The sequence below is a fragment of the Cimex lectularius genome, unplaced genomic scaffold (genome assembly GCF_000648675.2).
Source record: "Cimex lectularius strain Harlan isolate CLEC.00 unplaced genomic scaffold, Clec_2.1 scaffold5, whole genome shotgun sequence".
Classification (NCBI taxonomy): Eukaryota; Metazoa; Arthropoda; class Insecta; order Hemiptera; family Cimicidae; genus Cimex; species Cimex lectularius.
Window position 1 is genome coordinate 1,402,767 of NW_019392993.1, and position 27,091 is coordinate 1,429,857.

General features: G+C 36.4%; 2 protein-coding genes across 2 annotated transcripts; one reads left to right on the forward strand and one right to left on the reverse strand.

Moving 5' to 3' along the window:
• Nucleotides 1-1,360: 1,360 nt before the first annotated feature.
• Nucleotides 1,361-11,322, forward strand: LOC106666254. The gene is made up of 4 exons (XM_014393323.1): nucleotides 1,361-1,707; nucleotides 7,383-7,738; nucleotides 10,749-10,991; nucleotides 11,044-11,322. The coding sequence occupies exons 2-4, from the start codon at nucleotides 7,394-7,396 to the stop codon at nucleotides 11,260-11,262; spliced, it is 807 nt and encodes a 268-aa protein (XP_014248809.1). The 5' UTR covers nucleotides 1,361-1,707; nucleotides 7,383-7,393; the 3' UTR covers nucleotides 11,263-11,322.
• A 9,931-nt stretch (nucleotides 11,323-21,253) lies between these two features.
• LOC106666286 lies at nucleotides 21,254-25,867 on the reverse strand. The gene is made up of 4 exons (XM_014393368.1): nucleotides 25,393-25,867; nucleotides 24,058-24,178; nucleotides 23,752-23,992; nucleotides 21,254-21,369 (listed from the first exon to the last, which is right to left on the reverse strand). Exons 1-4 carry the CDS (start codon nucleotides 25,530-25,532, stop codon nucleotides 21,314-21,316), a joined length of 558 nt encoding a protein of 185 aa, XP_014248854.1. The 5' UTR covers nucleotides 25,533-25,867; the 3' UTR covers nucleotides 21,254-21,313.
• Between the last annotated feature and the right edge of the window lie 1,224 nt (nucleotides 25,868-27,091).

A 27,091-nucleotide genomic window follows, 5' to 3' on the forward strand; every position in this document is an offset into this window, starting at 1 on the left:
TGATTGGAGAAAAAGACGAAAAAGGAAAAGTTGAATTTCCGTGATGAGGTAAACAAGTGGTTATCGAAATCCCAAAAGGTCAAAGTAAGAAAAAGTAAGAATTGTCGCTTCCCTGTTCACTTTTTTGAAAAAGCCCTCGGAACAAAAATTGTAGAACGTAAAATCTGCGATAACACGACGGTTCAAAACTTATGCATTCTTGAAAATCGGGAAAGAGAGAGTGATCGGTTTTTCCATGAGCACGTACGTTTTTTGCCCAAAAATAGCGAATAACTCGAAAATGGTTGTGAAATCGGGCAAAGTGAAAGGTGAACAATTAAAAAAATCTCCTATCGATTGCTATTGGGCGCAGCTCTTGTACGATTTCCTGGCTCCATAGCTTAATCTGAAGAATTCGAAAAAAATGCAAAAATTAACATGTCCCCGCATTTTCGAATTTACTGATGACTGAAGCTAGGGAAACCTTTAAAAAGCCATCTTATTCAGTGTAAAATTTTCTAAAAAATGAGACCAAAGAGAAAATATGCATTTTCAAAATTGGCAATTTTTTCGTGCAAAACCCAGGAGGTAGGTTTTTTTATGGGCAGTGTAGTTCTACTGGTATGCACTACGAAGAAGGTTTTAATTTTTTTTAAAAAAGATTCCTTAATTAGGTGCGTTTTACAATCTAATAAGCACAATTGTCATAGATTATAATTTTCCCGGTGAAAAATATAACCTATAATAGTTAAATAATGTAGGACCCAGCACGGAGCCATGTGGGACTCCAATGCCTCTCCCTTTAGAATGAATGTACCTAGTACCTGGATATAAAATTTTCTACCTGACAGATAACTATTTGTAAGTAACAACATCATAATATTAATTTGTGATATTAGTTATATTAAATGAGAAAACATCATTTTCTGAATGCAAACCAGCTATGAAACATCCTTACCAGTACTTTTTGTTAATAATACTTATTGTCTTATTCATGTGATGATAGATCTAGCTATACCCAATATGATTGAGGCGTTTTATTATTTTTCTCTCGAACCGAATAATTTGATAGACAAAACTGTCATCCTTATGTTATAATGAACATAGACTGTGGGTTGTAAAGGAAAAAGACTTCCTGAACCAAGAAATATCTAGCTAACTATGCTTTGTTGTAACTCCTGAATAAGTATTATTATTAATTTGAAATTTAAAAAAGGGAACGAAAAGTTTAAAGACAACACTATTTTATTGGGAGTGTATAAACGATTTAAGCGGCAAAGGACATTGCCTTGTTAAAAAGTTTCCATCTCCCCTGTTTTGATTTAAGAAAATGAAAAGCTTGTTTTTCCTCAGTTGAAAGACATCCTATTTATATCAGCCGTTATTGTTGACGGGACAGGACTTGACAGGCAAAACTGCTCGTGTTACACTTCCTTGCATGTCGAGGCTTTCTAGGAACGTTTTAATTTGGCCCGCACTTGCTAATTTCCATTCAACCAATTTGATATCGGTCAAAATGTGAATGCTCTGTTTTATTCGTGTGTAGGTAAAATTGCCAGATGCGAGATTATTTATTTAACAAAAAAAATCAGAACCGGCACATGTGTTTTGGAATGATATAACAAAAGTCGATCAGTGTGTTTTTTCGAGTCTTTACGCAAGTTTCGGGCATGAAAGTTTGAGTAGGGCATTATCCAATCAAATCAAGGGAAAAGTATTTGGAAAATAGTAAGTACATTGCTAACCAACATCATAACACTACGCTGTTTTTTATATTTAAATTTTCAAAAGATACCAAATTTTCATGATAATTCCAGATTAACTATTATTATTTTTGCTCAGTAGAATATTTGAATTTATTTGCCACTATAACAAATGAAAAACCCAAAAATCTTTTTAAAAAACTGGAAGATTGCAAGAAATTTTTTTCTTACAGTCTAGCTTCTCAGATTTAAATTTTCTGTTCTTTCAAATCACAAAATGGTAAAAAATAAACAGTTAAACGGTCCAATTTGCTTTTGAAAGTGTGTTTCTGAAAAAGAGTCAGAGCCTTTTGATTTTGACGATTACAAGTAATAGTTATTCAGAAATCGTGAGATGCGGTCTGGTGTGACAGGTTTCAGAAAAACATTTTTTTTATCGTGCCAACGTTTCGATCTTTATTGAGATCATCTTCAGGGCTCAAAGTGTTTGTCTTCTGTGTAATTGTGCCATTCTTGCGNATGGCACAATTACACAGAAGACAAACACTTTGAGCCCTGAAGATGATCTCAATAAAGATCGAAACGTTGGCACGATAAAGAAAATGTTTTTCTGAGACCTATCACACCAGATCGCATCTCACGATTTCTGAATAATTATCGATTAAAGGTCACTAATCACCACACAAGTAATAGTTTTCAGAGCTAGCAGAAAAATCAACCACTTTTCACTCACGAAAATTTTGGATCATTTATGGTCTTGAAGAAAAAAGCAAATTCAGTTGTTACTCCCAAGCTTTAAAGTCATCATCAAGGCAGAACAATCTTAAATTTGCCTACAGATGGACATATTTAAGTTTTTTACAGGGGATCTCAAATTTTCTTGAAGACCGACTCTGTGGTAACATTGCCAACGACTTACAGTAGTACAACTTTATCCCTGTTCTCCTCTCGTTATCTAAACCCTTTTTTTAAAATTAAGTCCTCATAAATTGACCTTAAGCTTATAGTATATGTTTGAATATTACAATAATTATTTTCCATTTTAGTATTTAGGATCTCTATTAGTCTTCGTCTGAGTAATCGTGTCTATTTGTCGATTATTTCAAAATTCGAAAAATAATTTTCAGTTAATGTTTCAATAGTTCGGTATCAGTTCTTGATTAATTGTCACAATCAGAAACAATGACCATGAATTCTATTTTTATTCTATGTTTTGTTTGAACAATGACCAATGCTTGGATTTTCACTACACAAGAACCTATGTACAATATTCGATAAAGTCAACTTTTCGTCCTTACCCTTGAGTTTAGTATTTAAAGAGCTCATTTATTTTCAATTTTCAACAAAAAACCTTAAACATGTCCATCTGTAGACATATTTAAAATTGTGTTGCCCTAATGATGACCTTAAAGTAGGTCGAAAGCTTGGCAGTAACAACTGAATTTTGCTTTTTTCTTCAAGAACATTGATCCAGCGATCTTGAGTAATAGTTTGGCCTAATGTAATAAATTGCTTGAATGTTTTTTAAAAATTTAAATAAAAAATTTATGTTAAATTACAGCTAATCGTGGTTTCTGATGTATTTTATGGTTATAAACTCATGACTTATGGTAAACCAAATTGAATCTTTACATATTTAGGGTTATAAATAAATTTATAGTTATATACAATTTTATATATACAATTTTTATCGTAGATTTCAAATGACAGGTTTATATTTTTAGGAGAAAGTAAAGACAAGGTTATACTTTTCTATAGTTATTAATTAATAATGTTTTTAAGATGTAATGTAATCAATACAACAATATTTATAATTAATCTTTATGTAAGGTATCGGTTGAAATGAAAAAGTTAGTGTCACGAGCGGGATTCGAACCCAAGAGCTTCGGCTTTGGGGTTCGGATCCCGCTCGTGACACTAACTTTACATTTCAACCAATACCTTACATAAAGATTAAATAATTGAAAGAAATTATTTGGTCAATTGGACCACGAAATATAATGGATTTAATATTTATAATGGTTATTACCTGTGGTTGTAATTTAGGTATTTATGTGATTGAAATAATCAAAACGAGTGATATGACGTGATAGGATAAAATGAAGGCAGCAAGTATTTGGGTCCTATGTTCCGATTTTTTAAGGAAATACTATAATATAAGTACTGGTAGTCCTTTTGAGTTCCCTTTTGTGTATATTGAGTCTGAGTATATTTGTTAGAGTGAATGTGTAGTGTGGGAGGGCTTATTGTGGAATACCGACATTCAATTAGATTATTTATGTAGTATGTGAAAAGGGTAATAGAGGAATATCAAGTACTCAAGTACTCCGTACCCTACTTGAGCGGAATGGTTTGTAAACAGGAAAGAAGTCATGAGCTGAATATATAGACTATAGACAACTATATTTAAAAATTTGTGCTATATTACTAAATATTTCCATTAATTATTGGCCGATATATTCTTATAAAATTTTCATTTGTTCAGTTTAATAATTATAACAAGAAACTAGGAGAAAGAAACCACCACCACTACTTTCTTTGGATAGAGACGTAACCTAGGTAACACAACGACCTAGGAACAAGTATTGCAACAATAACCTACTTCTTAAAAGAACGATATAGTCAATTGAACTGAACTAAATAAATACGAAGCATACAATAAGCCAAAAGGCTGCAGAGCATGATAAACCGTAGTTTTCTAGTATCCTTTTATGATCATCACCGTTCTCTAGCATCAGAGAAAAAACCTACACCTCGTGGGTATATTCAGCACTGACAACATTTTGAGGTTAGCCATGAAGATTAAGAAACTGCTAGCCAAATTACCTTCGATTGCGAAGCAACCGCTCAATGGAGGATATCAAGAAGACCCAAGGAAAAATATTACAGTAACGTCAGCCAATGACTAATCTTCTTAGCAGAAGTAAGGAGTCAATTGAACTGAACTGAGGAACTAGGCAAAGTGTAATAAGCCAGAAGGTTCTGCAGGTTGGGAAAATAAAACCCCACGCTTCCTAATTTTTCGACATCATCAGCAGCATCCTGATAAAATGTTACATTTTGTATCAAGTTGAGCTGCTTTGTTTGAATGGTTTATGATGTCGTTTTATTTACCCAGTAAAAATTGTTTGTCCAAATAGTCATGTTACTATAGAAATATTCTTAAATTAAACAGATTACTGATCTGCTTGTATAAATCGGCTGGAAATCCAAATTCTTCTTTAATCGCGGTTTTTGAAAGTTAATTAGGCCGTATGAATTTTTAAAATGATTATGCGGGTACAATTTTTTTGGTGTGGCAGTATCGTCGCATATACCTTCTAAAGGCAGCAGGTGCAAATCGTCTTTAATTTTCTCAAAGGCTCTAATATTTTTGGCGACGTTTCAGGCCAAAAATCGGCCCTGGTCTAATGAGCCACTTTGAACTTTTTGGTCAAGTGAACCGCTCTAATGGGGCCCGCAAACTAATGGAATGCCGACGTCCGACTTGAGTGAGGGCTCGCATCGGGTGGCCGACGGTTTAAGTCACGTGGGAAACGGTCAGCATAAAGGCGAAACCGTTGCAAATATTTCCGAACAAATTGTCATTTACAATGCCTATGAATGTACTATTATTACGTTGTTTGTCTTGGTTGTACGGTTGATAACAGACAAGAAAACAGATGCCGTGTGAAATTTTGACACATCGGGCAACAAACCACAAGTTGAAAGAAATCCCACTTTTAATATTCTGGTTCTAAAAAATGCGATTTTACCATTGACCTATGCCTAAGAATTCCGATAGCGATAAAACCTCTTTATGTCAATACGTTGCCATTTTAGATAAGCTCGATAGTTAAGATATGTCGTTCGTAAACAGAGCGCATATTAAAAATGTATAAGCACGGTTGTAAAAAAGGGCATAAAAATCTCCGTTCATAAATTACATTCCTCTGCCACTGAAGGAGGGCTCGTCGTTGTCTGAATTGGTTTTGACCTCTGGCCGGCAAGGAATAACCGACTTTGAAAATGCATTAAATATTTGAGGATTAAAGAGAGGAATTCCTCGTTACTCACGGACATTTTCTGAAGTTAAATGATTTTTTGTGCAGATTTTTTAAGGATGAAATCTGACCGTCGGCCTACCTGTGAGTCTGGTTCCTGGTTAGGCACATAACTCACGTGTGATCAGCCGACTGTGAACAATTTCTTTTCAGTGACAGCCATCTCCATGGTCCCAAAAAAGTATAAATCTTATGTTTTCCGTGTTTTTCTACCCCTTGAGGGTTTCAGACCGCAATAGAGGTAGGTTCCGCTCGCAAAAAAATTTATACACATTTTTAAAAACAAATTAGATTATTTTTCATCCCTATATAACGTAGATCTGACATTAATCAGGACAATCCGAAAATAAAATATGCAATTTGTGCGATTCATTTCAGAACAAGGTTTAACCTGCAGACCTAGCGCAGGATTGTCGTTGCCAGACAGTTGCTGACTCGGCTAAAATTTCTTGCACACCAGCTACTCTTTTAAAAAATTATCTGCCCTGGTCACACCCTTTCCTGTCCCTCGTCTCCCTTTGACAATGGGGTTAAGGCCGAAATTGATGCCCCATGGGACACCCTTCAAAACAAATCGACCGACCATTGAAGTGTCGTACTTGTCACTTTTTTCCTCATAGGCAAAGCTATCTATCTGACCTCCCCTCGTAAAACACGCCCCAGGAAGTAATTTGGGAAGCGGGGAAGTTGTTAAAAGCCGATCTTATCGAACTTTCTTGTAAAAATCGTAAATAAAATTGTCCGTGAATCTGTCTGGTGAAGTGACGACAGTTGTCTTTCCGCTGTTTGAAACTTTACGCCAACTTGACCACACACGTACAATTTTAGTTTAGTCATAATTATCTAATAGTTAAGTCAGCTCAGGTTAAAATAAATGAAATTACGATTGCTCTCTACACCAAAAATATTACTGGAAAAGAGAATTTGATGCTTCCATCTTGCTCCGCTTACTTGCTGGCTTTGTCTATGAGACACATTTTCAATAGTTAGTCTGTGTGTTTTAGATAAGGAACTGGCATACACATGGCGATATCTCAAACACGTTTGACAAAAATCAGCGAGATAGGCAGATAACTCCCAACCTACGATGGGATACGATCAATCTACAGGTTCATCAACTTTCTGACCTCAGTGTTATTTCACAGTGTACAATGTAGTTAAAATTTGGCAGGAATGGATTTCATCATCTTCAATGGTTGGTCTGTCTGCACATGTTGACAAAACCATCTATTTATCAACAATAAATATGACGAAATGAGTTTCCAAACAAAACCAGCTTGTAGATGTTGCATTTTGTCCTCTTGCATTCTTTCTGCATATAAGACTCTTCAATGACTGGACGTCATGGTTACTCAATTATTACTTCTTTCATTGTGAATGGCTAAATACCAGAACTGGTCTGACAAAATAGCGAGAATAGGAAGACAAGGATGATCGAAGAAATTATAGATTAGTTCACTAGACCTTACCATGATTTCACAATCTACCTTTAGTTGAAAACTTGGTATATAATGCATCATTACATTCTCTTTAGTTAGATATGTTTATATTTTTTTTAGCATGGTTAGCTTTAGTACTTATGTTTGACAATTTTGTACTGATAATTTGTAAGAATGCAATTAGTATTTTAATTGTGATTTTTTAATTTTTCCCCCAGAATATACCGAAATGAGCTCACCGAACGGCCAATCATCCAGTCCGAAAGAGGAGGAGGGCGACAACACGGCGAGCCTGAAGGTGGAAGCGACCGAAGTCAAAATTGAGCCCGTCCCCGGCCTGGTGTCAGACCAGGAGTTCGACCTGGCTTCCTTCTCCGAGAAGATGTGCGAAAGAGGCGTCGAGAAATACAAAGAGGCTTTCGCACTTCTTTGGCCCGACGGACAGGGTTTCGTCCACAAGAGCAAATTGCTTCAGTTTTTCCAGTCTGTACTCGGACCTCTGTACAGCGACGAGATGGCGAACTGTCTCGTAGATATCATGGAGCCTGACGAGAACGGAAACATCTCACTGGAGGTAACCATAATTAACGTTAACAATAAGATTGGAAAGTTGAAAGAAACCTCACCCCTAAATATCAAAAACTCTTTTATCCTCTCACTCTATTTTTTCTAGAGAGGCTGCAGAAAATCATGGTCGTGTTTAAGCGTAATTGGGTCTCTAGACCCTTTGAAACATTGATTTCTCATCGAGATCCTTTCGGAGGAAGCGTGGGCTTCTGAGGGACGTTTTGTTCCCATCCTGCTTCAAGATCCTCTCGCATTGTCAATGGCTGAATGCGCTTGTTTGGATAGGGGCTTTGTGAATGCCATGTGAAAAAGACCATTTCGCCCATTCATTTAGGTTTTCGAGTCTGTCTGTAATTTATCCGCCTCCTTTCATTTTGACAATTAAAAAAGGGGCAAGAATGTACGGAAGAGATAATGCATTTGTTACAATTTGTAGGACCAAGCAGTTAATAATATACAAGGCTATCATGTTTGCTTAATAGATATATTCTTGAATGAAATAATTATTAAACAAAATATTATAAATCTGAATAATATTGGAACAATGGTCTGAACTCCAAATATCCTGGTTATGTTGACTACTGATAGCTTAAGATAACTAATATATTAATCTTTATGTAAGGTATTGTTTGAAAAAGCTAGTGTCACGAGTGGGATTCGAACTCACGACCTTCGGCTCAATACGCCGCTGCTCTAACCACTTGAACTATCGTGACTTCGATCCAGTCGGACACCAACTCCCCATCTCAACCGTCTCAATGTCGTGTTATCATCATTGCCATCGTTCATATGTCGCCGAGAACCGAATCCTGATCACACGACATTTGAAAAATGGCAAAATGGAGGGAAAAATCGAAAGGTTGTAGGTTGAGATGGGGAGTTGGTGTCCGAGTGGATCGAAGTCACGATAGCTCAAGTGGGAGAGCAGCAGCGTATCAAGCCGAAGATCGTGGGTTCGAATCCCGCTAGTGACACTGGTTTTTTCATTTCAACCCAAACCTCACATAATAACATTAATTAAATGAAAGAAGTAATTTGGTCAATAGACCAATAAATATTATGGATTCTAGTAAATGTCGACTATACCTGGTATACAAAGCTTCCAAAAACTAGCATACGCCAGGAGCTATCTAGGATTAAAATTAAGGACTAGCTTCGGTAATATGCCATTGTCTTTCAGGTTGAGGCTATTAAATGGGATTGTAATCTAGGACAAATGTGAAAAATTCATCCAAGGACCATCGCAAAAAATAACGGCAGAACTAAACCTTGGAAGTGTTTAGGCTAGAATGATATTAGGACTGCTGACTATACACTGCAGATGCTGGAGGCACCTGTTTATACTTTGAGAAGCAGAAACAAGCCTGTGAAGATTTTGCCAGGAAGAAGAAAAAGCAGAACATGTCCCTTATTTTTCCGTGAAGTCCTAAGTTGAAGTGGTCTCAGCCTTGAATGATATACACGGCAGACCTTTTTAACAAAGCTTTCGGTCTGATAGAAAGCCTTTTTAAATTTTACGAAGAGTTCTAGATAATAATGCATATTGCACAATAGATCAATTTTAGTCAATGCAATAGCGGGTAAAGTCGTAAGGAGGCCGATTCCTTTTAACCTTAATGGAGGTTATTTGGGCAATAACGGTATTGACAAAATTTGATCTTGTACTTACAGTAATCATTATTATTTTGGGCGATAATTGAGAATTATCTGTTTAAACATATTGTTTGAACCCAATGTACTACCAAATGATTTTTTTTTCTTCAAAAAGAACAGAACGCCGGAGGTTAATATGGCCACCTAGTTGCAAATCTCCAGATTTCTTCATGGTTACATTTTTATAAAGGAGCTTTTTACGCAAGATTGTGAATTATCGACGGCCGAATAATTTTTCCATTTACTAGGTGATTTTCGTATCGATTGTGCGCTTCCCTGTTCACTTTTTTGAAAAAGCCCTTGGAACAAAAGTTATATGTCAACCGATCTCAACCGTCTCAATGTCGTGTTATCATCATTGCCATCGTTCATATGTCGCCGAGAACCGAATCCTGATTACACGACGAAAAATGGCAAAATGGTGGGAAAATTCGAAAGGTTGTAGGTTGAGATGGGGAGTTGGTGTCCGAGTGGATCGAAGTCACGATAGCTCAAGTGGAAGAGCAGCGGCATATTGAGCCGAAGGTCGTGGGTTCGAATCCCACTCTTGACACTAGCTTTATCATTTGAAACAATACCTTACATAAAGATTAATCAATTTAAAAAAGTTATTTGGTCAATCGGACCACGAAATATAATGGATTTAATAACTAATTTCTTTATATTTAAATCTGTTTAAGCAGCAAGTAACAAAGGCATTGCGTGCAACGTAATTTTCCAGATTTTAAGAATTAGATTATTTCTGTTGAAGTTAAAAATATATACAAGTTTGACTATTGCCTTACTATATTAGCATAGATGGTAATAGATAACACCTGAAATAATTTGTTGATCGTAAACTTTACATGTAAGTAAAGGTGTTTAGTGGTTACAATTTCATAACCACATGTTGCGTATGGAAGCCAATTCACGTGCCATTAGATGACCTTGGGTGGTTTTACAAGCCCGATCATCAAACTAGGTGAAACAATTCCGTTTCTTCTTTTCTTCCTATCGATGACAGCGATACCTTAATACTTACGAAGTTTCTCCCACTCTTAGGCCCTAAGCCCTATTTATTTTGTGACCCAACTTTTTTAAATTAAAAAGCACGATTCCATCTTATATTGTTATTGAGAGATGATAATTTCACTCACTGCTGCATCTTTGCCACCTCAGTGTCGTTGCTAGGGTAGAATATTCAGGAAACCAGACCTTATTCCTTCATGGGATAAAGGACATCACAATAATTTACATAGCTTCTGGCCTTTGGGAACAACTCTTATTGACCTAATTTACGCCTTCTTGTTTGCTTTGTTTCCTAATATTTACTGTGGAATATTAGCGAGCGGTGCTTATTTATTTATTGTTTTTACTTGTTACAGAGCTTTGTCCAGGCGTTTTCTCTCAGTTACTGGACTCCTGAGAGCGTAGCCGCAATGCACGAAGTGCTCGCTGCGAATCCCGACCTGGTGAACAAGCTCGCAGATTGGAAGAACATCCTCGGCAGACTCGGAATGGACATGAACGACCAGGAAGTCGCGTCGATTATCGAACAGGCACAAAAGGGCGCCGCGGCCCTCCTGGACAAAGAGCTGGCCAAATCTAAAGACCATATCCCCAACAGAGTAAGTACTGAGTAAAAATAGAGAGGAAAAGTTTATAAGAGGAATATTCTAGGAAGAAGTAAACAAGAAAAGCACAGAGATTCTCGACGCCATTAAGCAAAAGATCCACTTGATGGACCTCGGCGGAGCAAACGCTTCTAAAGTCTCTTCGGCCGGGGAGGCCAACTGTATGAAGAGCCTTCACCTCGAAGAACCATCCGAAGAAGAGAAGCTGAAAGACGAAGGCGCACCAACTCAACCCGAAGAACACCCCGTTGAGCTCAACAAATAGCACTTCCCAAATTTCAATTATGTTTTATTGTTTCCTGAATAAACAAGGATATGCCTGTTATTCGACTCCTCCAATCTTATTGCATAAGTACGGTCCTACACGCCTTGTCGAATTCCATTTTGAAGCTTTTATTTTCAAAGTGTGTGAAAGCTATACTGGAAAAGGCGGCTCCTATGAACTCGGAGTCAACGAGGCTGTTTATCATAATACTACCGTAGAAGTACCAATAGACTACACTGTAATTCCGGAGGGTCAATGTCGGGCCTAGCTAATAAGAGGAGAGGAAAGGTAGGTATGTCTGAAGAGAAACAAGGATATTTTGACCTAGGTTTTTCTCTCTGCGATCACACGGAGATAACAAGGGAATTTCGTTGTTTTTTCTCCACCGACGTATATCAACTAGACTAAAATTGTACATTTTTTATATTGACATAACTCGACAAACCAAATATAACATATAATAAAGAAATACGATCAAACTATATTCATATTTACAGAAGAAACCATATACTGCTGACAACTTGTATACTAGTTCTACCATTTAACCACCAATATAAATCTACAAATAAAACTTTACTCACTAAATAGTAATATAAAAAAACACAAAATACAAAACAACAAAAGAAGTTAAATTTGAGACATCAATCATAACTAGAGAACAGATGATTTTTAAGACGATTCTGGAAAGCTTTGATATTTTTACATCGTTTTATGTGTGTAGGGATTCTCGAAAACGTTATTGCACCTTTTACTGAGAATGACCTATTAAAAGTTGTGGTTTTGTGCTTAACTACACGCAGACGATAGTTTGTAAACCTAGTATTTCGATCATCAATCTGAGACATGTAATTAAATTTCACATAGATATTTTGGTTTTTGAATGCTTAGAATTTTAAAAACTTTACATGAGAGATTGTAATCGATTAAATCTTTAATTTTGAGAAATTTGAATTGCGAAAACTTGTTATATATACAACATTCACTATTTTCCGTGGTCCGCTTGACCAATTAATAACATTCAATTAATTAAGGTTTTAAGTTGAGATAAAAAAGTCAGTGTCACGAGCGGGATTCGAACCCACGACCTTCGGCTTGATACGCCGCTACTCTACCACTTGAGCTATCGTGACTTCGATCCCGCTCATGACTCTGACTTTTTTATTTCAACTTAAAACCTTAATTAATTGAATATATATACAACTGTCATAGATACACATGTTGAACCCTACTTGCAATTTGTTGATTTGTGTTCGATTTAAGTCATACATTGCTCCTAGACCATAAGTTATGTGTGGAAAGATTTAGAGTTGATACAAGTTGTTTTTTGATATTAACATTGTATTTTGAAAAACTTAAAAATTTATAAATCTATGTAAGTTTGAGTAGATTTGATTTTTGATTTTTAACACCTGTATATCCCATGATAGATTCTGGGTAAGCGTTAAACCCAGACGTTTTACATTTTCTTCATATTTTAAAAAGATGTTATCAATTTTAATTTTATTTACATCATCAAGGTTCAATTGACATTTTTATCTCAACTAAAAAACCTTAATTAATTGTAATATATTAATTGGTTAAGCGGATCACGAAACTAGTGAATTTAATAAAATGAAGTATACTTCACTAAAGCTCTCCGTCGCCATTTCAATTGTCGTCGAGAATCCAAACCGATTACACGACATTTGAAAAATGGCAAAAAAGGGGGAAAATTCGAAAGGAGTGGTTGAGATGGGAAGTTGATGTCCGAGTGGATCAAGGTCACGATAACTCAAGTGGGAGAGCAGCGGCGTATCAAGCCGAAGATCGTGGGTTCGAATCCTGCTCGTGCCTTTGACTTTTTTTATCTCAACTAAAAAGCCTTAATTAATTGTAATATATTAATTGGTCAAACGGACCACGATACTACTGAATTTAATAAGTTTAAAATGAAGTATACTTCACTAAAGCTCTCCGTGGCCATTTCATTTGTCGCCGAGAATCCAATCCGATTACACGACATTTGAAAAATGGCAAAAAGGAGAGAAAATTCAAAAAAGTGCGGTTGAAATGGGAAGTTAATGTCCGAGCGGATCGAAGTCACGATTGCTCAAGTGGTAGAGCAGCGGCGTATCAAGCCGAAGATCGTGGGTTCGAATCCCGCTCGTGCCATTGAGTTTTTTATCTCAACTAAAAACCTTAATTTTCTAATAATTTATTATGACCAAAAATTATTGCTTTGCATTTAGTCGGGTTTAATGCTAACATATGGTTATTACTCCACTCTTTCAATATTACAAATTTTATTTTTTATAAAATCAATATTTATTTTTTTCGATTTGTTCGTTAATATTATCTTTTGCATCGATATAAGCATTTAGATCATCTGCATATAATATAACTTTACAACAATATTGAAAGTTTGATATATTCTATTAATATACAGCGAGAACAACAACGCTGACAAAATAGACCCTTGTGGATTAATGATTAATGATTTTTGATTAATGATTAATGATTTTTTCTTCAGAAACTTAACCATCCTGTGTTTTTATCATCTGACTTCTGTTTGTTAAATATTTGTGAAACAGTTAATTACTTTATCGGATAAATTATTGATTTCAGGATTGCTATTAAGATTCTGTGATTTATACTATTAAAAGCATTACTAAAGTCAACAAAAGTCATGATAGTCATGTTACTCTGTGTGTGTGTGTGTGAGAGAGAGAGTGAGTGAGTGAGTGAGTGAGTGTGTGCGCGTGCGTGCGTGTGTGCGTGTGTGTGTGTGCGTGTGTGTGTGAGTGAGTGAGTGAGTGTGTGTGCGTGCGTGTGTGCGTGTGTGTGCGTGCGTGTGTGTGTGTGTGTGTGTGTGTGCGTGCGTGCGTGTGCGTGTGCGCGCGTGTGTGTGTGTGAGTGAGTGAGTGAGAGAGAGTGAGAGAGAGGGAGAGAGCGCGAGAGAGAGAGAGAGAGAGAGAGAGAGAGAGAGAGAGAGACTAACCTAGCGCATAATTTTGTTGACTTTTCTCACAATTGTTTTTTAACATAGCAAAATAGAAATTATTAAACAATAACTTGGGTTTATAAATGAATTTTTTTTTTTTTTTTACAGTTATTCAAAGAATTCAGAAGTAGTGTTTACAAATCGTAAAATTATTCTGTCATTAATAAATACAATAGGATGCATTTTTAGGTCAATACGTCTATTGAAATTTAGATTAGTCGTTTTAATAACTTGCGTTTTTCAATAGGACGAGTTATTTTTTTAATATTTCCTACCCACCTGTGATATCATTTAAGGATGCTGCATTAATTCTTCCTGGCCGGGGATGTGGGCCATTAAAATATTTCCTGCATTTCTAAACGGAAAGAGTACTCGGCCGTCCATGAAATATAGGGTGGAAGGAAGTTGGAAATAATTTACCATCCTTTTGTCGCAAAGGGGCATCTCAGGTGAACCGGTCGAGGAGAGAAAGTCACCGCTTCTCATTTCACAGCGGCAATTTCAATCGTCGCGGGGGTAAAAAGATTATAAGTCAGAAATGAAGGGATAATGAAGTTAATTGGAGGCATGAGCACCCCATCTGGATTTAATCCTTCAGCCCGAAGGTCGGCCGAACTACCCTGATGGGAATTCTCTCCCCCTTGTGTTTTTGTACTAGTTCACTCTCGAAGCCGTTTGTGCCTGGAAACAACCCTTTGCTCATTCTCAGGACGTGATTCGGGTATTTTCCATTTGGACAGACGGTTTTTTACCAGCCCACCTCCTGAGGGTTCGTGTAAATAGAACAATATTTTACTAATTGCGACTTTCCCCTTACCAGTCTGAGAAAAGGGACGAGGCGCTTTTATAATTCAGAAACATACCTTACAGATCCTCGCTTTCTTCGTTTTACAAACAAATGGAAACTTTAACGCTCATGAAATTTTTATGATAATAGGATGCTCACATTCAATAAACATGAAAGTAAAAATTGAAATAATTTAAATTTTACTGGATACAGTTCTGTATATTCTTAGGACCTTAACAGATATACAGGGTGTCCAGGTATTTTTTTTTTTTTTATAGCGTCATTGGTTCAAGAGAAATTTAGCCGGGCCTTCTGAAAAGGACACCCTATATATCGTCGTAAAAATAATTATTTTAATTGTTCTTCTAATAAGACCAGAATAAATAAAAATAAATTTTTATTTCCTGTCGGTAAGACTTCATTTTTATTTCCTATGTAATTTCACTTTATCAGCGACTTAGAGAGGCCAGTAAGCTCTTCCGCCTTATGTAATGACCGAAAGTCAGACAGTAGATCCGATCCAGTGTTTTATTTATTATAAATATCGTTTGAAGTTAATCATTTTAAACCTTTGGCTTTTTCTTTGTTCCTTTGTTTTCTAAAAAATTGCTATATTTCATTGAATCTGTTCAACAAATCATAAACAGATACAAGAGTTGTGTTTTAATTATTTCATTAAGCCTTGTAATAAAACATGATTTTGCGTCACAATACAGAATCGTAATTCAATAAATCAACTTTGCATGTGGGCGCCCCATATAAATAGTCGCCGAATGCCATTTACTTGACTTTAAAAGAAGACAGTCTGCCCTCATACGCACTTCGTTGTGGTTCATTATGCAGCGTGGACAATGGAGGTCAAGGGTCCGACCGTAGCATTTCATTTCCAGCCGACGCGCTTCCCATTAGGAGCCAATTGACACCTCTGGATCCCACTTTCGGAATTATCCGGTGAAAGTTTTGTTGACCCGGTGTTTGACGAGTCACTAACCATCTCCGCCCATGTTGAATATTTAATTTAAATTTTTAATAAGCCCGGACAAACTGACACATAATTTGATAATAATTGGAAGGTCCTCCGGGGAGATTTTATCTCGAACAAAAATACAAGAATACACATCTTTCATCTTAACATGGCAAATTAAATAACCACCAGTTTTTTCCCGACCAACAAGAAAATTACTGTTATAACAAATATGTTTTTTTTTCTTATCAACAATCACATTACAAACTTTCTGAACTCATAATTGAAAAGAAAAAATTTCATGTATTTATAACTGTTATTTGTCATCTTTCGGGAGGTTTAATCATCTAATAACTCATAGATGTCTGTGTATGTACATGTGCAAATACTACATGTAAGGTATATATTAAGATGTACAAATGTTCCCTCCTAGCGTTTTTTTTCCCTACCGCTTTACTGATCTTCAATTTATCAGCTAATGTCCGTGGTTACCCAACCCTTTCGTAAAAATAAAACACTTCTTTTCTTTCTTTTAAAGTCAATCTTTGTCGAATATGAACCATATTAACATTTTAAAAAAATTGAAGTTAAACTGAAATTCTTTTCAGAGGATCTTTGGAAGAGGTCAAAACAGAGAAAACTTCCTTACGGTTTTCGCCGAGCTTTCGACAGTTTTATACTGTCATCTTCAGGGCTTTAAAACCTTAATAGGAATTTAAATAACATGGTGTTTTGGGCACAGAAGTACAATGATTTTTGTGGCTCAGCATCTCATATAAGTCTAAAATTTCCCCTCGTTCATAGAGAGTTTATTTTTATCGGTCTTTATTGATTTGATCTGTGATCCTACTTTATTGTTGTTTAAATTTTTAAAATAATTTGATTGTATATATATATATATATAGTTAAAAAACGTTTTCTGTGATCACTTGTACCTGTTTTTTAGACTTATATGAGGTAACCTTTCTTGACCACGTTTTTAATTTTATTGTTATTGTAATTTTACCTATAATTTTTAATTATTTATGTTTCTCAATTTAAATTAATAATGAGATGCTGAGCCACAAAAATCATTGTACTTCTGTGCCCAAAACACCATGTTATTTAAATTCCTATTAAGGTTTTAAAGCCCTGAAGATGACAGTATAAAACTGTCGAAAGCTCGGCGAAAACCGTAAGGAAGTTTTCTCTGTTTTGACCTCTTCCGAAGATCCTCTGAAAAGAACTTCTTGTATCCAGCAGGTCGATAATCTATTTTCATCGTTAAACTGAAATCATAAAGTGAAAAGAAAATATTGTATGAGAGGAATGAAAACTTAACAAATTCACATAAAACTCGTATTCAATTAATCATTTGTAAACAGAATTAGAGTCGTTTTAAAATAGACACCGTTATGATACCAAAGAAAATTTCAAAAAAAAAAATATATATATCCTGTCTCATGCTAAGGTAATTTATAAATGTGTGTGTATATATATATATATATACACAAATTTTTAACAACGTAACGTAGTTTAATTTCAAAATTTCAAATTCTTAATTCACTACTTTCGTGGTCCGCTTGACCAATTAATACATGACAATTAATTAAGGTTTTTTAGTTGACATGAAAAAAAGTTAATGGCACGAGAGGGATTCGAACCCACGACCTTCGGCTAGATACGCTGCTGCTCTACCACCTGAGCTATCGTGACTTCGATCCACTCGAACATCAACTCCCCATCTAAACCCCACCTTATGAGTTTTCCCTCCTTTTGCCATTTTTCATGGCTTCAAACTCATAAGGTGGGTTGAGATGGGAAGTTGATGTCCGAGTGGATCGAGGTCACGATAGCTTAGGTGGTAGAGCAGCGGCGTATCTAGCCGAAGGTCGTGGGTTCGAATCCCTCTCGTGCCATTAACTTTTTTTCATCTCAACTAAAAAAAACCTTAATTAATTTCAAATTCTGTACATCCTGACACACGTTGTTGTTGCTGAAAAGAAGGGTAAAGTCGGATTTTAAATTGGTCAAAATATGAGAATGTTATGGCAAAAAGGAACCGGCAGCATAATTTCGACGAGGAGCTGGATATTTTACATTATGTTCGCGAAAATCCGAATTCCGCTCTCCGAAATGTTGAAAGGGTTTTAGGTTTTTCGAAAAATAAAATTAGAGATGTACGCCGGACTTACGATTTTAAGCCGTATCGCTCTCATCTTTTCCAGGGACTTCGGAACTCCGATTATGACAGGCGTCTAACGTTCCTTGCACAAATGCCGATTTGGGAGGCTGAAGAAATCGTTCTTCTATACTTGAAGATTGTTGAATACAAGTTCACCTCTAATGGCATATTCAACCGTTGGATTTTTCGAACAGGGAAGAAGAAAATCCAAGAATTTTGTATTCTTGTCATCAGGTGGTCCACAGTATCAACGTTGGTGTGGAATGGGAAATAAATTGGGCCTTATTTTTATAAATAATTTAAATAGTGCTCAGTTCCTCAATTTTTAAGGGAGGTTTTACCAACACAATTAGAACATGTTTCTCTGCAACAACGATAAAGAATGATCTTCCAGCTTGATGGATGTCCCGCACACAATTGTATGAAGGTGAAACATGATTTGAATCGACACTTTTCGGATAGGTGGATAGGACCTCATGGCCAGATCTGTTGGCCTCCTCGGTCATCCGATTTAACTCCACTTGACTAAGCAACCTCAGTTGAAGAACTGCGGCGAAGGATAGAAAATTCCTGTCATTTCCTCTCCCCTGGCTCTATCGCTCTGAGCACCGGCGAAGATCGGTTAAAAAGAGCAAACCTTTGCATTTTGACGCTAGGCAGGAAGTTCGAACAGGAAATGTGATTAATAAATAGCAATATTTTCTTTGGTGTTTGATCAGACTTCACAGTTTAAATATACTTTCCTAAAGGTAGATTGGGGATGAGGCTCGACAAGAAAATAAATGTTGTTTCTGTCTTCATGGCCTCATCCCCAATCTACCTTTAGGAAAGTATAAATAAATAGCAAACCAAATTTTATGCCATAACTTTGTTATTTTTTGACCAATTAAAAAAAAATTGTATCATTGGGCCATCTATAAAGGCCACCCCGTATATACAATAAATAAATATTAAATAAACCCACTAGTACAATAAGATTTACTCTTCAATATTCACAAAATTATTATCTAAATAAGTTCATAAATGGCTTTGCTCTTTTGAACTTTCTAACCATCTAGTTTAGTCGCTTCCACATTCTTTTGCTGGTTCAGGCGTCTCCCTATTTAAGTCCTTACTCCTTACGTACCAACGGGCATTGACCTTGTTACGTAAGATTTTATTTTGAAGTGATTCTGATGAACCTGTAGTTGGTACAAAGCTGGCAGTTGAATACTATATGTCCACTTAGGACTTGTCACTGGTTTACGCAGTAATGTTTTACTTTGTATAGAATCCTATCAATCGGTTTGAAAAATTTACATGAATGCTGGTTGATTTTTGACCGTATATTTACATTATTACGAGCCTTTTGAAATATTTTGGATGAATGGTTAATGGTCGGTACTACAGATATCACCGTTGAGTCACGTGCAAACGGTAAATTTTGACTCCATCTATTTTCGGAATATAACTGGTGTATAACAAGTAAAGTAGAGGACCTAGTATGCTACCTTCTGGCATTCCTGCTTTTATTGTTGTTAATTCTGAATATTGGTGTACTTTTTTGACTCTAAAATGTCAGTAAGGTAGGCACGGATAATATCTACATACTGCTAGTTATTCAGATATCGTGAGATGGGGTCGGGTGTGATGTAGGTTTCAGAAAAACATTTTCTTTATCGTGCCAACGTTTCGATCTTTTATTGAGATCATCTTCAGAGCTCAAAGTGTTTGTCTTATGTGTAATTGTACCATCCTTGCGTGTCGTGTTGAGAGTGCCAACGTTGGCACGATAAAGAAAATGTTTTTCTGAAACCTACATCATACCCGACCGCATCTCACGATATCTGAATAACTATCGATTAACGGTCACTAATCTCTACACATTTCTACATACTGCTTTGGTTGCACCTCTTTTAGCTTATTGAAGAGTGCTTTGTGCCAGATCTTGTCAAAAGCTTTTGAGACATCAAGGCAAATTGAAGAACAAATTTCTTTTTCTATTACGTGTGTTACTCGGGGAATTTGGTCTATTGTAGAATGGCTTCCTTAGAATCCGAATTGATGGTAGGGATTATTTACTTAAAATAATACTTATCATTAATATTGCTGATCATTTTTTAAATATGTTCTGCAAGAAATCCCACGTTCCTTTTACTGCTCTACATTTTAATTAAGCTATCGTCTAATTATATAGTTGTCTTTCTTCAATTCTAGATGTTTTGAATAGGTAAAAATTGTGGGTTTTTTACGAAACTAAGTTAATTTTTATGTATAATAAACAAACTTGACTATAGTTAAAAATGATGAATTTTTGATACGTAGATATTTTGATGCCTTTGGGGGAAGTATTTCGGCAGGTCGTCCAAGTTGATCGCGTACACTATTGTGCTACAACAATTCAAAGGCGTACATACATTGCATATCTATCGCGTAAACCCACTGGCCTTGGGTCGAAAATACCTTTCCATCCTGGTCCCACTAGGCGTAGGAGAGAAAATTTAGTATCAGCTCTTTTTCTCCTTCTCCATCTTTTTTTTAATACATCAACGTACGTTTGAAGTCCTGCATGGCGTATATTGTTTGAACAAGGCGTTCTCACTCTTGACAAAGCAAATACAATAATCGGATTTTTTTGTCGGCCGTCTTCCAGCGTCGTGTAGGATTACCCGGGCCGATTGTGCCACACGACCATGTGAGTTTTCTTCACAGCCTCGTGTCTCGCCCTGGCTGCTTTTCATGTGCACATGTTCGATTTTTTCTGTATGATTAATCGGACGTTATTATCGGCCACGAGATTCGAAATACAGAAAAAGCTTAGACGATGAAAAACGAGACCTGAGTAGAAACACGTTGTCCTCAATTGTCGGGTAAAAAATTTTTCATTGCCTTCACTCCCTTCGAATAGTGATAATAGGGTAAAAATTAACAAGTAATATATGGTCTACCCTCTCTTTATTCCAAGTTGTTTATGCTTAAATACTACTATACTGCACTCAATACTCAATTACCTACCTTCACGCCTTAAAGCACATTACTTAAAAACTTACATTTATCAACAATTCCTATTCCTGCTTGTTTTACCATAAAATAAATGTTATAAGAAAAGACAGTGCGTGAAGTGTTAATTTATGACGTTCACTGTATTGAGTCATTTACACGGACGTTATACGAGGCTTACTCCGACAGTATGATTTCTTCTTCCGTCTCATACTCACTATCGTCAGATGAAGCTGAAACAAAAAATCCTTTATCAGTTAAGACGCTGAAACATATGTTAATTTAATTATGCATGTATGCAATAATAATGTGGGAAGTTTAGGGGCCGACAAACATCTGAGGTCATCGCCGGCCCTCTGCATGTTTTTACTTCTTTTTCTGGACTTTTACGCATATTTTTCAGCCTACTTGATCCTCACAAACTGTTAATGTCTCTCTACATTTATACGAAAACTTCTAAAATTCTAGCCTTTAATTTGTACCTCAGATTGTCAACTACAGAATAGATATAAAACATACAATACATACATATATACACCACAAACATAGAAGTCTGGCCACATATTTGCCTCAAGAGTACTCGATATTCCTCGGAGCGGGGTCGAACGCTCAATTTTAGCCATGGTAATGCAAATGTACAGAAAAGAGTTTTTTTTTTTGGGGGGGGGGTTTATGCTGGCATATTACCCATGAAGATTTCTTCTATTTTCATTTTACTGTCGTGAGTGATCGGCCGACCAGGGCCAGGTCCCCGCCGCGCGCCCGCACCACTCATTCAGCTCCATCATCTTCTCATATTCTAAATTTTCATGCTTGAAGATAATCAAAAAGAAACGTTTATCGACTTTAGAAATCCATAGATTATGTTGAACGCTGATGGATTGTTGCTTATTAGGACAGATTCTAAGTTTATTGGTTTTGAAATGTTTGGGACTTTGCTCAGATTTTTTAGCAGTTTGTCTCTTTCATTTTCATATTCTGGAGATTCAAAAATTATGTGGGAAGGATTTGTAGGGCAATCGCAAGTGGGACAGTTCGGAGACGATGCCAAACCGATTCTCTACTTGTAGCTACCCCCAAGATTTAGAAAACAAAATAGAAAGATTGAAAAAGGAAAGATGAGAGAAGTAGACATAAGTTGTCATCAAATGATTCAAGGCGCTTTAGGAAAGATTAACACAATCGTTAATCACGATCAAACACTCATAAAACTATTCGAAAATCTATGAATAATCTACCAGAACACCTTTTTTTTTCCTTTGGAGCCACTGGTGATGATAGTGTCCGTTTCTTCCACTGCGACCACAAAGACTGCAAGTCCAAGCTTACAGAATAACTATATCAGAAACCAGAACTCGGTCGTAAGATGGTTGGTCATCATTATTCTTTCCGCAAGAAATTTTCCAGCCAACTTTTTCCTTCATATTCGGAATGGAGGGTTTTTTGCTTCTAGCGAAGTGTAAGGACTAGTGATGGATTCGGCTTAGCTTTTGGATGTGTCTCGGCATAAACATTGAAGAAAATCTTCCATAGTCCAATCAGGACAACATGAGATTTGATGTAGTAGAATCCATGGACAATGGGACGAAGTTATCTGTGCTCATGGCCGTGCAATTACCAAGGATTTTATTACTTAGCATTAAAATCTTATATATAATCATATAAAGTTTATAAATTTGTCGAAGTCGTGAGGAGCGATCAATGGGGTATGTTAGACGCATAAAATGTGATGCTATGCCCTGAAGATGACCCGAATAAAGGTCGAAACGTCGGCAAAAAAATGAAAAAGGTGTTTTTTCTAAACTACCTAATTCTTGATCGCGACTCACGACTTCAACAAATTATGAAACGACCGGTCACTAAGAAATAGACAAATGTTTCTAAAGTTTTCATGGGAACCTTTGCATAAAACTTTCGATGGTTAATAATGTTTTGTGTAGTCCCCGAATGGTTTTCAAAATTTCCCCATCGGCCAATTTTTCCTCACTTTTGTCCTCATTGTGGCAAATGGTGACTTAGAAATTTGTTAGTATATTTTTTCCTGGGGTCACAGGTGATAATGCTCCCTTTCTTCCACTGCAGTCTAAAAGATCTTTTGCGCAATTGACTCGTTCTTTATTTCCAAGCCCAAGAGTGTACTGTCATTAAGGTTCGCTTCCTCTTTGCTATGTTTTCAGTGCTGTTTGAGTGTCTGAGAATATGTGCCCACTTTAATTAGGTGGATCTCAGCTTGGAGAACCTTCCGGTTACGCTAGGTCAAAATTTGGGCCTTTAACCCCTGCCCCCACTTCCTGTAATTTTCGATCCATCTGTGTACCATAATAAGGCCCCTTTATTAGTTGATTATAGTCTGTCCATTTTAATCTACTGTCTATATCAAGCAGTTATTTACAAGAGGTAATATAAGCTTTCACTTGTTTATTTTACCATTCAGCAGTAAGTTGCTGATGTCGGCCAATTGGATATGTACAAAAAACACAGAAATAGTGAAAAGACCTAAGAAAGCCTTTTCAAAGGAGTGAGCAAGGGGGTGGTCAAGCATCTATTTAAGATAGTAGGACTATTGTATATATTTTTAGTTTTGGAATTATTTTTGTTCTTTTAGGAGTACTTACAGCTTAGTGTGTTCACGGTTTTTTGGGCATCTGAAATGATCTTTTGCAGGTCGTCGTTTGTGAGGTCTATGCCTATCTTTTCCAGGGCCAGCCTTTCCCTCGCGACATCGTCGAGCGTCTGCTTTTTCGTCTTTTGGAGCATCTTTTCCGTTTCTTCCATGGTCAGGTTCATCCCGAGCCTTTCCATCACCTGCTGCCATTCTCCGACCGTGAGCCATGTCCCCAAGTTGTCCTCCCGCATCTGTGCACGAAATGATAAAATCGTATGTAGATTAAAAAAGGAAAATAAATGAATAGACTGCTCACTTGCTTGATGGCGTAGGCGGTCGGTGTGGCGAGCTGGGCGCAGAATTCGTGCACCTTTATAGCACCGTTCTTTGGAACGCCGAGACCCTCGAGAGCCTTGTCTAATTGGCTTTCTGTGTACCTGTGTCGAAAAATCTGTAATTTAACATTTGTTCGCCGTTTAAAAACACCACTAACTATTTCTAATCTTGTTTTGCCATTTGTCTTCTAATAGTTCTTTTTTTGTCAAATTAACAAGCCATTTAGTTAAAAGGATTGCACCCCCATTTTTAAGTCTTTAAAAGCAGTCGTGTTAGCTTTCGAATTTACTCGCAATTTATATCAATATTAATCTGCACTATGTGTGCTCTCTCTCTCTCTCTCTCTCTCTCTCTCTCTCTCTCCCTCTCTCTCTCTCTATCTCTCTCTCTCTCTCTGTGTGTTTAACCATGCACATGATAGCATGGGAATAGGAGTGTCCACGTCACTAAACCTTAGCCCTTCATACTGTATAGATTTTAAAGTTTACTAGTGGGTGTTTTGCTGATGGATGGTCCTTATTTTGTAGGGTTGAGAAATCTATATGGAAAAGAAAGCTAATGTGTAACTGATATTTACATGCCAAAGCTCATGCCAACTCTCCTGATTAATGATTCTCATTGCTGAAATCTCATCATGCTTGCCTTCGGTTATAGCTGAACTTTTTAAAAATGCTGAAGTAATAAATTAGGAGAAAAGGCCAGTAATGAAGATTCTTTGCACATTTTACAATTTGGTATTGGGAGGTTTTACGATATATGTTTCTTAATTTGAAAACTTGAGGAAAACCTAGTGCAACACTAGGAAAACGCTTAAATGACTAGGTAATAAAAGATTGGTAGATTATCTGATGAATGCTTCTTATTTTGAAGGCAGGAAGAAAAACTAGAGTGACAAGTAAAGATTTTTGCGAGCTTTCCCCACTGGTGTTTCCCAACCTTCGACTAAAGGAAAATGCTAAAATGACATTTACGATGAAAGATTTTAGAGTCAGTCTGAAGATTTGCAAACGAATAACCAAAATAGTGCTTTCTATCTTCCACTAGAATATCAGGCAGGATTACAAAAGTTCACTTTAATTTATTTAATTTTGACATTGGTTAATATTAATTGGACCGAACTGAGCATAAAAGAGAGCAAAGGACTTTAGCAGTTTGAGGAGATCCTTTAATATTTTGTAATGACAGTGTAAATAAGGGATGAGAATGAGTTTTCTATTATTAGCAAGTTGTAACATAACCTGTAAGGTGTCTACGTAATGACAAGTGTCTTATTGATTTATAAGAACCGGATATGAACGATAATGAATAATCGTACCTATCACCTAAAGCGCCTTTAATGATAGCTTTGAGAGTGTCGACTGTCACTTCGCTGTCAGGATTTTTGGTCGAATCCAAAAGGTCCGCGAACATTTCTTGGAGCCTGTCTGTCAACATGCTTTTCCTTTCGTTATCCATTCGTGCCGAAAAATTAAAATGTACGTGAACGCGCGTCAAGGGATTCCGTGTTGTTTGTGAGCGTACGATAGTCTATACAGGTGATTGGTAAAATAGCGCACATGATTTTTTGATTTCGTGAGAAAACAAAACGGGCGAATGGAAAATACAAAAAATAATAAACCTCCGCCCTTGTTCGACACCGTTTAACACGTAATGACCGTTCGGATCGACAGGTGGCCAAAGGGGTTACCATGAATTCGTCCTCTAACCTATATTTGGGAACTTAGACGGCAACCTTTGGTTTCGCTTTGCCCAAGGACGGTATATCTGGAATAAGTGACGTTTCAAAGATTTAATAATAAGGAAGGCCTTGATATGCGACTTTTTTGTTTTCAACGCTCCTTGACTTTTGGGTGATGTTTAAACTCTTAGGTATAAAAACATTTTATGCTCATGTAATAACCGAATAAATAATGCACATATAAACTAATTTGCCGTAGAAAAAAAAATTAGCAGCACCAGGTGACTGCAAGTTCTCCATTTGTTGAAACCTGAATCATCATACTAAGCACAAGTCCAATTGAGTTATTAAAACGCGAGAAGTAAGAAATAAAACTTTAATTGAATAATAATCGAATCATTTGTAAATAATTTGGAAATAGTCTTTGTCAAATTCTGTGTGATAGTGAGAATAATTTGTATGGGAGAACCTTTGGTAAGTTGACGTTTTACGGTGGATGAGGGCAGTTGGCAGGGCATTATTGTTGAAAAGACAGTGGACATTTACAGAATTTGGTTTGAATGATTTGAATGTTAGTATTGGTATGTGGTGACCAAAAAGAATTCATGTACCTGTCGGGCAATTGAAGTATACAGATTAGTCCATTGATGTCTGTGAATTCACAAATCTATACATAAGTCACAGGAATTTATAGATTCATTTGTTGGTTTGTATGCTGAATTTTATATCAAGCCAGACACTCAAAATTTTAGTGGCAGATAATCTTTTTACCTTTACTGATCATTTCTTCAAAAGAAATTTAACCTTACGGAAGTAAGTAGCATAAGTGAAAAAGATGAAAAATAAGTCAATCCTCTACATTACGTTTAGTTAGGAGACACCAGTGGAGGATGCTCTCAAAATGCTTTACCAGTTAGCCCTTCGACTTAAGAAGCATCGATCAGAAGAACAGCGAACATTAAAGTATAACATATGCAGAAAAATTCTCTAGAAACGTAGTACGAGTATTGATTGTCATTAATATCCCGTTCTTAGGAATCATGAAGGCATTTGTCATTACGTCGATACCTTACAGGTCATGTTCTACCTTGCCAATAATAAAAAACTCATACTCACCCCTTATTTACACTGTCATTACAAAATATAAAAGGATCTCCACAAACCTCGAAATCTCTTTGCAGTCATTGTGTTCACTTCCGCTAATATTAAACAACGTCAAAAATATATAAGCTCAAGTGAATTATTGTAATTCTGTTAGATATTCTAGTAGAATTAGAAAGCAATATTTCTCTTATTTCTATTCAAATCAGCAGAAAGTCTCTAAAATTTGTGTCGT